We start from the raw sequence: 12,784 nt of genomic DNA on the forward strand, positions 1-12,784 counted from the left end.
ATTTGCAGGGTCTGTAGTGATAAAATGACATGCTATAACAAATAAGAGTGTCATTTTTTCCACTATAATGCAGCAGACACTTTTGGAGCACACATACATCATCTGGTATTTAATTGTCATAATATAGCTAATAAAGGACGTTTACCTTGAAACATTGCCATTGTATGGCACTACTGCAAGCATATGGCAATAAGAAAGCGCCAGTTGGTCTATAGAGAGTGTATGCACCATCATTTATTGATATACAGTGGGGCAAAAAAGTATTTAGTCAGCCACCAATTGTGCAAGTTCTCCCACTTAAGAAGATGAGAGAGGCCTGTAATTTTCATCATAGGTATACAGGGAGTGCAGAATTATTAGGCAAGTTGTATTTTTGAGGATTAATTTTATTATTGAACAACAACCAGGTTCTCAATGAACCCAAAAAACTCATTAATATCAAAGCTGAATAGTTTTGGAAGTAGTTTTTAGTTTGTTTTTAGTTATAGCTATTTTAGGGGGATATCTGTGTGTGCAGGTGACTATTACTGTGCATAATTATTAGGCAACTTAACAAAAAACAAATATATACCCATTTCAATTATTTATTTTTACCAGTGAAACCAATATAACATCTCAACATTCACAAATATACATTTCTGACATTCAAAAACAAAACAAAAACAAATCAGTGACCAATATAGCCACCTTTCTTTGCAAGGACACTCAAAAGCCTGCGATCCATGGATTCTGTCAGTGTTTTGATCTGTTCACCATCAACATTGCGTGCAGCAGCAACCACAGCCTCCCAAACACTGTTCAGAGAGGTGTACTGTTTTCCCTCCTTGTAAATCTCACATTTGATGATGGACCACAGGTTCTCAATGGGGTTCAGATCAGGTGAACAAGGAGATTTTCTTCTTTTATACCCTTTCTTGCCAGCCACGCTGTGGAGTTCTTGAACGCGTGTGATGGAGCATTGTCCTGCATGAAAATCATGTTTTTCTTGAAGGATGCAGACTTCTTCCTGTACCACTGCTTGAAGAAGGTGTCTTCCAGAAACTGGCAGTAGGACTGGGAGTTGAGCTTGACTCCATCCTCAACCCGAAAAGGCCCCACAAGCTCATCTTTGATGATACCAGCCCAAACCAGTACTCCACCTCCACCTTGCTGGCGTCTGAGTCGGACTGGAGCTCTCTGCCCTTTACCAATCCAGCCACGGGCCCATCCATCTGGCCCATCAAGACTTACTCTCATTTCATCAGTCCATAAAACCTTAGAAAAATCAGTCTTGAGATATTTCTTGGCCCAGTCTTGACGTTTCAGCTTGTGTGTCTTGTTCAGTGGTGGTCGTCTTTCAGCCTTTCTTACCTTGGCCATGTCTCTGAGTATTGCACACCTTGTGCTTTTGGGCACTCCAGTGATGCTGCAGCTCTGAAATATGGCCAAACTGGTGGCAAGTGGCATCTTGGCAGCTGCACGCTTGACTTTTCTCAGTTCATGGGCAGTTATTTTGCGCCTTGGTTTTTCCACACGCTTCTTGCGACCCTGTTGACTATTTTGAATGAAACGCTTGATTGTTCGATGATCACGCTTCAGAAGCTTTGCAATTTTAAGAGTACTGCATCCCTCTGCAAGATATCTCACTATTTTTGACTTTTCTGAGCCTGTCAAGTCCTTCTTTTGACCCATTTTGCCAAAGGAAAGGAAGTTGCCTAATAATTATGCACACCTGATATAGGGTGTTGATGTCATTAGACCACACCCCTTCTCATTACAGAGATGCACATCACCTAATATGCTTAATTGGTAGTAGGCTTTTGAGCCTATACAGCTTCGAGTAAGACAACATGCATAAAGAGGATGATGTGGTCAAAATACTCATTTGCCTAATAATTCTGCACTCCCTGTACCTCAACTATGAGAGACAAAATGTGGAAACAAATCCAGACAATCACATTGCCTGATTTGGAAAGAATTTATTTGCAAATTATGGTGGAAAATAAGTATTTGGTCACCTACAAACAAGCAAGATTTCTGGCTCTCACAGACCTATATCTTCTTCTTTAAGAGGCTGCTCTGTCCTCCACTCCTTACCTGTATTAATGGCACCTGTTTGAACTTGTTATCAGTATAAAAGACACCTGTCCACAACTTCAAACAGTCACACTCCAAACTTCACTATGGTGAAGACCAAAGAGCTGTCGAAGGACACCAGAAACTAAATTGTAGACCTGCACCAGACTGGGAAGACTGAATCTGCAATAGACAAGCAGCTTGGTGTGAAGAAATCAACTGTGGTAGCAATAATTAGAAAAATGGAAGACATACAAGACCACTGATAATCTCCCTCAATCTGGGGCTCCACGCAAGATCTCACCCCATGGGGTCAAAATGATCACAAGAACGGTGAGCAAACATCCCAGAACCACACGGGGGGACCTAGTGAATGACCTGCAGAGAGCTGGGACCAACGTAACAAAGGCTACCATCAGAACACACTATGACGCCAGGGACTCAGATCCTGCAGTGTCAGATGTGTCCCCCTGCTTAAGCCAGTACATGTCTGGGCCCGTCTGGATATGCTAGAGAGCATTTGGATGATCCAGAAGCGGATTGGGAGAATGTCATATGGTCAGATGAAACCAAAGTAGAACTGTTTGGTAGAAAAACAACTCGTCGTGTTTGGAGGAGAGAGAATGCTGAGTTGCAACCAAAGAACACCATACTTACTATGAAGCATGGGGGTGGCAACATCATGCTTTGGGGCTGTTTCTCTGCAAAGGGAACAGGACGACTGATCCATGTACATGAAAGAATGAATGGGGCCATGTATCGTGAGATTTTGAGTGCAAACCTCCTTCCATCAGCAAGGGTATTGAAGATGAAATGTGGCTGGGTCTTTCAGCATGACAATGATCCCAAACACACCACCCGGGCAATGAAGGAGTGGCTTCGTAAGAAGCATTTCAAGGTCCTGGAGTGGCCTAGTCAGTCTCCAGATCTCAACCCCATAGAAAACCTTTGGAGGGAGTTGAAAGTCTGTGTTTCCCAGCGACAGCCCCAAAACATCACTGCTCTAGAGGAGATCTGCATGCAGGAATGGGCCAACATACCAGCAACAGTGTGTGACAACCTTCTGAAGACTTACAGAAAATGTTTGACCTCTGTCATTGCCAACAAAGGATATATAACAAAGTATTGAGATGAACTTTTGATATTGACCAAATACTTATTTTCCACCATAATTTGCAAATAAATTATTTCCAAATCAGACAATGTGATTATCTGTATTTGTTTCCACATTTTGTCTCTCATAGTTGAGGTATACCTATGATGAAAATTACAGGCCTCTCTCATCTTTTTAAGTGGGAGAACTTGCACAATTGCTGGCTGACTAAATACTGACTAAATACTTTGCCCCACTGTATGGCTTATTCATGGTACATTTCTATAGTTAGAGAAACCTTCATTCATAGAATTTCCTGTAGATACAACTTCAAAGTTTTGTTTATTGCAGTGCTTGATAAATTTATAACAAACTTAGGAGCCAGCCACAAAATTAAAGTAGAAGTTAATTTTTTTTCAAGAACCAGGCAAGGGTTTTTGTTTATAGATATACATGTAGAATAAGTGAAAACAAAAATACAAGAAAAAAATGCAGGTACCATGTGGTTTATTGGCTTTTGGGATTTTTCAGGATTTGGTTTAGTGTTTTAATTATTATTATTTTTTTTTTTAGATAATGAGTACATAGTGTCCTTGTGTCTACTTTGATATGTATCTGTCTCAACTAAATATTTTATGTAGATCGTACAAAATTTTGAGGGTGTAGCCCTTTTTGTATTCACAAATTTATCAGTCCTCGATTTTGAGATAAGATGACCAGGTCAGAGCAGTAGGGGCACCTGCTGGAGACCACTTGACAGTAAAACATGTGAATTGTAGCTAAAGTCACGCACCAACATAAGCTGAGTTGATAATTTCAAGGACTCACAGTTCTAACCTGTGCTGAAAGCCATATTTGCTGCTCCGTGAGTGAGACATCCCCTTGCAACTGAGGGAAACGCAGGTTTCTGGGGACATGCTGTGTATATCCTGATGCCCTGAGGAGAAGAATTCAGAATCATAAGCATTATAGATGCATTACTTCAATGATATGGCAAGCCCTATTTAGTAATTGTGCCAGTACAGGAATCTGGTTACTTGGCATGGTCACTAATAGCGTAGTGATGAACAATGCTCATATGCCAGGAAATTAGAGTGTTGCAAGTCCATAAAATGTACGGCTTTAAATGTTTAACCCTCTGAACACCTTATAACTTTACAGAGAATATTATATATATGTTTTTGTGTTCTCTATATTCACATCACAGATGTGAAATGAACTGTGCGCAATTATATTAAATTACAAGTGGTTGTAAAAATGATGGGCACTCACGTATAGGAGTCTGCAGGGGATGTCCGGTTCTCTGGCACCAGCCCACAGGATGCAGATCTGAGTGATCAGCATCCATCCAGAAATCATACAGGTGGCTCCAACCATCAAAGTGAACCTAGTAGAATTAAAGACACAACATAAACTCACTTCCCTTATGCTAAACCATGGCTGTCAGATTAGGTATTAAAACCCGCAAGTGAATCTGTTCAACTGAAATGGTTCAGACAGAACATGCAATTTTAAGATGATTTTTACATTTCCTTCAAATATCCAATTTAGGGGTTGATTCGAATCTTTCCGATTTTAATTTTTGGAAAAACGGGAACGAATGTTGATCAACAAGCACAGGAACTGATACACCAAACAATACAATGGAGCAAATGGAAAATGGCAGATTTGTGCTCTTTTTATCTTAAATCACACCCCTATCGCCTCCACAGCCAATCAGAAGCATTGACAACATGATTAACATGCAATTAGTGCTGCAGAATCTGTTGGTGCTCTACAAATAACCGATAATAATAATAATAATATGGCCCCTATCATTCAGTGATTCATTTTATTGGGGTTAATGAAATTGAGTACATGTGTGTGTTGGTTTGTTTTGTAATTTTGATACAGTAACTTTTAATTTTTTGAAAGGTATATGTTGGTTTTGATATTTTGCAACATTGGGATATTTTGTAGATTTGTTTTCTTTATGTTTTTAAATGTAAAAATTGATGATAATGATGATGATGATTGATGACATGTTCTGTATCATTTATTATTTGAAGCAATACTGTCATTATCTATGGTGTTGGCAGGGGCTACCTTGTTTTCTGGTCTGAGCATGTGCATGGCACGTGTTATGAGTGGATCAGTGGGTTTTGAGCATTTATAAAGCGCCTATTGCTTTTCCAACCTGATTTGTCTATTTTATGATCAATATTTATTCAGTAATTTGTGGTCGGATGTTGTCCATGCATGGTATGGGTACATTTTCTAATATATGCTCTTTTTCAAATTTGGAAATTCTGTCATAATTATTATTGTGATCACTCCAATGTCAAAAGAGTGTATCGAGAACTGTAAAAAAGCCAATAAGCATGATTGGAAAGATTGAAATCAACCCTTTACTTTGTTGTCTGGTATTCTTTGTTAAAAAGCATACCTTGGTAGGCTAAGGAGCAGCAATGTACTACTGGGGGCTAGCTGGTGATTTCTGGCTATGCACATATGTATTTTGTCATTGGCTTACCAGATGTGTTGAGATAAGCCCCAGTAGTTCGTTGCTGCCCTGGAGCTGAGTTTAACTATGTGTTTAACCCATATGCACCTTTATCCTGTACTCCTCCACATCCACCACAGACGCAACCCTGATAAGAGAAGGACTTCTCTTATCCACTGCTTCCAGCTTCATGTTGACCTTGAAACCATGTGGAGGGTGCTGTTTTGGTCAGAAGGTATAACAAACCACAGATAAAAGATGTTACAGAGGGAAGATGAGTGAAAAGAGAGAGAGAGAGAAATATGAGGGTCTGGTAAAGGATGAATAGTTAGTTACAAAACCTGTAAGAAGACTTTATTAATACCAAGGGACAAATAATATATTTAGTGAATTGTATGATATATGTTGTGGCATAAGAACTGAGTCAGTTGGCAGATGCCATGGTCACCATCTGAAAAGCTTGTGCTGGCACTGCTGTAGCTCCAGTTTCAGCGAGGTATCTCTCCCATGTGAAATGATCTGGGTCTGGATAATCTAAACAGAGAGGAAGGACCATTGATATATATCAGTGAGTATTCACTAAAGTTAGTATTTCATTAACAGCAATGCATGGGTTAATTGTCCTGCTTATTTTGCAAAAACCCTTATTAACTTGGCAGTATATGGATTCAAGACAGTGAAAAAAACTTTATTACTTAAATACATGCAACAAGAACAACAATAATCATAAACGTTAATTTTGTTTTTTTGAATTCATAACACTGTATGTCACTGTATCAAAGACATAAATTGCAATGGATGATAGTGAAGTGTCAACAAATCTGGTGCATGACAACGTACTATCTTCAAAGTACAAGCCAAATCAGGCTATAAAATTCTAATAATAGAACAGTCATAAAACAACATAATTGCATGTGTACAATGTAATAGAGATATAAAAGATAATATAAAAATAAATTGCAAACTGATATACCTATAAAAGCTAAATTATTTTTTTTTTACAAAATAATGGCTAAAATATTTTTAAATTAAAAAATAATCATTTTCATTAAAACACTTTAAAACCACATTAGAGTCCCTGTATTATAAAGTATTGCTTCAAATGAATGAAACCCAATGGTAGTTTGTGCAGTTGGTGGGTGAATTTCTGCCCCAATGTTCTGTGTATGGTTATATGGTGGAGCACTGTTTAACCCCCTTCTTGCTAGGGAAATAAGAAATTGTTCTACTCCTGGAGGCCAGGCAGAGTTTCCTATTGCTGGTTGTGTATATAGTGTCCCAGATGATCGAAAGTGCCACAAGGTGGCAAGATATTCAAAAGGGATTGGTCGCAATGTCGAGAAAACTGGTGAAATATTCCAAATGGCTGACCGTACTGTTAAAAGGCAGCATCACAAGAGGCATTTTACCATACAGTTCAATGGGTGGTGATGCTTCTCTGATACAGGGGAAATATTCAAAGCAGCATCTCCAGCGTAATGTACATGATGTCTTTAAAACAGTACTGCATGACAATACAATTTACATGTGTCAACAGAAATTCAACCCCGGTTCATACAATACAATAGTGAATTAAACATATGAATACTAGACCTATAGGAGCTGTGGGATTGTGGGTATTTGATATATGTATATACATTATTTAATGTATATGTATTGTATAGTATAATATTCGAAAATGTATGTAAACTGTAAACGTGATTGTACTAATCTTCTATTGTGTCCATAGGCATTTATTTTTACTTATTTTAATATTGCTATTGTGCATTCTCAATATTCATAATTACATTAAATTGAGAAGGCACATTCCTGATTGCAATATTCATATTCAATATTCACAAGATTGCGATTTTGCATTTATAATATTTGTTATTGTGCGATCATGTTTTACTAATAATTTTGCGATCGCACTGTAGCAAACGTGTTCTATATTAATAAATATATAGATCTATATTAATATATATCTATATATATATATATATATATATATATATCTCAATAAAGATCTAGCAAACATATTCTATATTAATATATAACTATAGCTATAGATATATTAATATTATAAAATATAAAAACACGAAATCGCAATCTCAATGTTGTGAAATATGAATATTGAGATTGCAAATGCACGTTCTCAATATAATGTAAATCTGAATATTAAGAATGCACAATCACACTTATAGTTTACATATAATCAGGCATACCTCAGAGATATTGAGGGTTTGGTTCCAGACCACCGCAATAAAGCGAACATAGCAATAAAGTGAGTCACACTATTTTGTTTCCCCAGTGCATATAAAAGTTATATTAACATTATACTATAGTGCATTTAATGTGAAATAACATTATGGGGCCGAATTATCAAGTTCCGAATGGAGCTTGATGGAACAGCAGTTATGAAGCAGCGGTCTAAAAACCGCTGCTCCATAACTGATCCGCTGTCTCTGAGACTGCGATCTGCAATCCGTCCGATCCTATACGATCGGGCTGATTGACACCCCCTGCTAGCGGTCGCGAATCTGCAAGGGTCGGCATTGCACAAGCTGTTCTGGTGAATGTGAAATGCGGACAGCGTATTCAGTGATAGAACAAATGAATATCCAGTCAGGCTCCTTCAGTGAATAAAAGGTAGTTCTTTATTTGAGAAACATTAAAAGACAAAAATGAAACAAACGCACAGCAGTCAAACAAACGCAGAACAGATTGCAGACTGCTAATTAAGACTGGCTGGGACTACGAACAGGGACTGTATGACGTCCCTGACGCATTTCGGGAGTTCCCCGTAATCATAGATAGCCTAGTCACACCTCCCCAGACATATATACCTAGTCCCTGCCCGACACACCTTCTTTTAAAATGCTACCATACAAAAAAGTTACATTTTCAATTTAAACAGTAAATAGTAACTCTATGTCAGATCATGTTATGAATTTCAAATATACCTTATTCTTATAGAAAGGTGAAACAAGTGTATAATACAAAATACTGTGCAAAGCAACAATTATTTTTCTCTTAGCGCATCTATATGGACTGGAGCAGGATGAAACAAAGGGGTTATATTATATGTATATATCACGGGTTTTCCACTTATTTTAGCATTCTGGTACACATATTACTTAATATGTATAGGTCAGTACATACAATGCAATACAATATTTTCCATATACAATACATGTAACGACCTGTTTGTACTCATAGTTAAAATCCAACTATAAAGTTAATTATTCAATATCAACACCACCATATACAGTATATCCATTTAATCCATTTTATCCAAATTCAAGCTCCAACATCCCAAATACTTTGGCAGTTTATAATTTATGAAGGAAAATAATGAGCTAAAACATGTTCAAAGGGATATATACATGGACGGTCTGAAATATTTACATCTCATTGTTAATTTATTTGACTTGACCATATCATTCCCAATGATTACTTAGATCAAAAACAGAGTTAAACCCTTTAGGTAAACATGTTTGCAGTTTGAAAATCCAAAAAGCCTCCCTACGATAGATAGAAGTTTGTTTTTATCTCCACCCCTTTTTGGAGTGAGTATTCTTTCTATTATTTGCCACTTATAGGAGACCACATTTTTCTCATGTACATGGATAAAATGACTGGAGAGTGCTGAGCATTCTTTCTCCTTATCAATATTAGTAAGATGTTCACGGATACGTGCAGAGGCGTAACTAGAAACCACAGGGCCCAGGTGCAGAAATCTAAGAAGGGCCCCCCCCCCCAAAAAAAAGATTACATGTCTGCAAAAGGAGGTACCCTGTGCCCACAGTCTGTGATATGGTCTGACCCCCTATTACTGTATATAGTGAGTCAGTGACACAGTCTGTAATCTGCCAGTGAGATGGCTGGCCTGACCCTACCCGCCCCAGTACTTTATAAAGTGACCACAGTAGTCTGTGACATGGTCCAGCCCCCCCGTACTGTATATAGTGGTACTGTATAGACTGACACTGTTTACCCACCGCCCCCCCATGCTGTAGTAACAAGGTCTGTAATTTGCTGGTTCCACAAACATACACACACACACACATGCATAAATACACACACAGTCACATACATACATACACACACATACATGCATAAATACACACACAGTCACATACATACATACACACATAAACACCAATGGGTAAATCAGAAACACTAACCCCTGTAGTCAGAGACACTAGTGAAGCATCATGTCACACTCAGTGCAGGCAGTGGCAGGTCAACGTTTTTATTGTAAAAAAAAAAAAAGCTGAGGGCCCAGTCGCAATTGCGACCTCTGCACCCCCTGTAGTTTCGTCCCTGGATACGTGATCTCACTGTCCTAGTGGTGAGACCCACGTATTGCATCTTACATTCAACACAAGAGACTAAATATACAATATTATTCATTGACCAATACACACCAATATGAAACACATTTAGCAGATATATGTATATAATCACAAGCCTTGCAACGGGAATTCCCACATCTATAGGTCCCATTATGTCTAAGCCAGGAACTTTGTGCTCCTGCCTTTCTTCCTTTTAATATTCTTTTATTGAGGTTATGCGGAATAGCAAGACATATATAAAACGCCATGAAACATTAAAACCATAATTTTCAATTGATTAACAGAAGATATAATATGAACATAGCAAGTGTAGTCATGTGCAACAATATGGCCTGTTAAAACCTCTGTTTTACATTGTAATATACACAAATTCTCTATTTGCTATAATATGCTCTCCTTAAGAAAGGGGGACTTAGACCCTAAACAAGCTTGAATAGGAAACTAGAGCTATGTTGATATAGAGCAATGAGATAGGTGTATGATTAAGTATATAATTATATAAGGGGATCCCTGCAGGACCCTTTTAAGACATAGGAAATAGCATATTGTAGCTTGAATGTATCAGCGGGTAAGCACCGCTTGTAATAATGTAAGATGGCTAACATATGACATCAATATTCACATTACAAATAATTGTTCTATTCCATAAGGGGGGGAATACTTCTCGTATAGAAATCTTATTTATCGACACCCAGTAGCATAAACTGTGCTAGGATTAATTGATTAACCTTATATATAGTTATAGCCAAGAACTAGATCTATGTATGGAGGACAGGGGAGTGAGGAGAGTGAACGAGGACCACTACCTAAATATCCTCTGGTAATGTTGGTGGCTAGAACATGCTAAAGAGGTAGCTGATGTTCAATTAGAGCCTGATGTACAAAGCTTGTCACATGTTCAACAATAGCTTGTTCCGAAGTATTAGGGTCTAGTCTTCAGTATACTAAATAAATATTGCATAACAATGAAGTGCATCACAAAAACTGACATAGCAATCTGTGGTCTTGACTTAGGAGATAGGTTAACCCAATAATTTGCAGGATACAATAGACCGGCATTAAATTAGAGAAAAACAAGATGAGGAGCAACGCAACACCCATGCTTTCAACAATGAGTACAAAATCCCCAGAACAATGGAAAATACATTGGTGTATGTGTGATGAGTAGGAGTCTAGAGTCCAAGAAAAGGGACAAAAACTTGGGATCCACAACACTATAAACCGCAATAAGAGTCAACCATACCAGCAGGACTAGGTGTATTGCAAGGAGTATGTTACATTTCTCCTTGTGTTAAGGCTTCAAAGTCTCACCCCACTCCCATTGGGTTAGTGGAACTTGGACCGTTCATATAGTTCTCCTTTAAATCGGTCCTGTTTACTGGCATTAAGGCCCTAGGATTCAGAGTGTTCCAATGTCCAGCCAAATGGAAACCTTGCCACCACTCTGAAGCTGGCAAAGACCTCTCAGAGATCGGGCTAAAAGACAGGACTGCCTGGATGATAGTTCCGTTCCGGCATGTAATATTTGTACTCCACAGCTCGTCTGGGGTAGCCGGCTGATCCAATGCGAGATGGCAGGGTAAGTTAAGGTCGTTCCTGATGAGCTCATCCGTGTCCCCCCACAGAGATTCCAAGGCAAAGTCCCCGTCACCTGGCCAAATATAGGAGACTGGTGGAGCTTCGGTTGGCTGATCTATGTATATGGATTATACAGCAGCTCTCCGATTTTGTGGGCTGCTTAGGGACAATGAAATTATATCTGTGCCATCACAATCGCACTCTGATGAGGAAACTTTAAGCGTAGGCACGGGTAACCCCAGGATCTCACTTCTAATAGGTATACCTCCACTGCTCTTGAGACATTCCTCTGTAAGTGGAGTGTGCTGTACTGCTGCTGCTACAGTTCGCTGGATGCCCGGCAACGTAGGAAAATCCAGGTCCGTAACTTTAGCTGAGGAATTCACACGATCTCCATGCTGCATGTGACATCAAATAATCGAAACTATGGTTCATTTGTTGTTCAAGATTACCAAGAAGGGTGCACAGTGCTCCATGGAATTCCTCCCTGCTTAGCTTAGCCATACTGAACTGTTTTACCCCTGTCCATGGGGGGGTTGTTAATGAAAGTAGTAGGCCGACTTCTAGCGTCTCTTCTGCTTAGTTCCGGTCTGGAAAATTAGGAACCCAATAATATCTATATGAATCCACTCATCATTCCTGAAACTCAGGAATGATTAATTTATGTTATATTCTGTAGGATTTGAGTGATATTCGTTAAAATATTATTGTAAATTCCAGAGCTGTCTGAAGATGCGACTGATCATGGCCGTGGCTAGACACGCCCCCCCATTCCTGCCTTTTTTAAAGGTAATTGTGTAGGTGACAAAATATTACCTAGTGATATCCCCCGTTTATAAGAAAATCTACAACCTTGCGCTATTGTTTTCTTTAGCTTATCATCTGCTCAGAGAATTGGAAGATGTTTTTTAATAATCTTGCAGATATCAGAATATTGGTTGCTATAACTTGTAACAAACGTAGTTTGTTGGGGATATCCCTTTTTCTCTCTGGGTTTATCCTTCAAAAGTCTCTCCCTTGAGCAATGTTTGGCTTGCATTCTGGCCCTTTTAATAACCCTATTAGTATATCCTCTTTCTTTCAACTGTAATGTTAATTTTTTTACATTTTTGTTTATATTGGCCCCTATTACTGCAATTTCTCTTCATTCTCCGAAATCGCAAAGGGTACATGACTAGGATGATTACTAGTTGTGTGGAGTAATGAGTTCTTAGATATTGGTTTTCTATATAGTTGGCT

The 12,784-nt window shown here is 38.5% G+C and overlaps 1 protein-coding gene across 1 annotated transcript in view; it reads right to left on the reverse strand.

The window, feature by feature from the left end:
- Nucleotides 1–12,784, reverse strand: part of L3MBTL1 (L3MBTL histone methyl-lysine binding protein 1) — a 193,583-nt gene that overhangs the window by 15,903 nt on the left and 164,896 nt on the right. The window contains exons 12-15 of the mRNA XM_053715834.1: nucleotides 6,079–6,164; nucleotides 5,739–5,849; nucleotides 4,421–4,535; nucleotides 3,986–4,085 (exon numbers count right to left, since the gene is read on the reverse strand). Of these exons, the coding sequence (XP_053571809.1) occupies nucleotides 3,986–4,085; nucleotides 4,421–4,535; nucleotides 5,739–5,849; nucleotides 6,079–6,164 (412 nt within the window). The remainder of the gene's footprint in view (nucleotides 1–3,985; nucleotides 4,086–4,420; nucleotides 4,536–5,738; nucleotides 5,850–6,078; nucleotides 6,165–12,784) is intronic.

This window comes from Bombina bombina, chromosome 1 (assembly GCF_027579735.1).
Source record: "Bombina bombina isolate aBomBom1 chromosome 1, aBomBom1.pri, whole genome shotgun sequence".
NCBI lineage: Eukaryota > Metazoa > Chordata > Amphibia > Anura > Bombinatoridae > Bombina > Bombina bombina.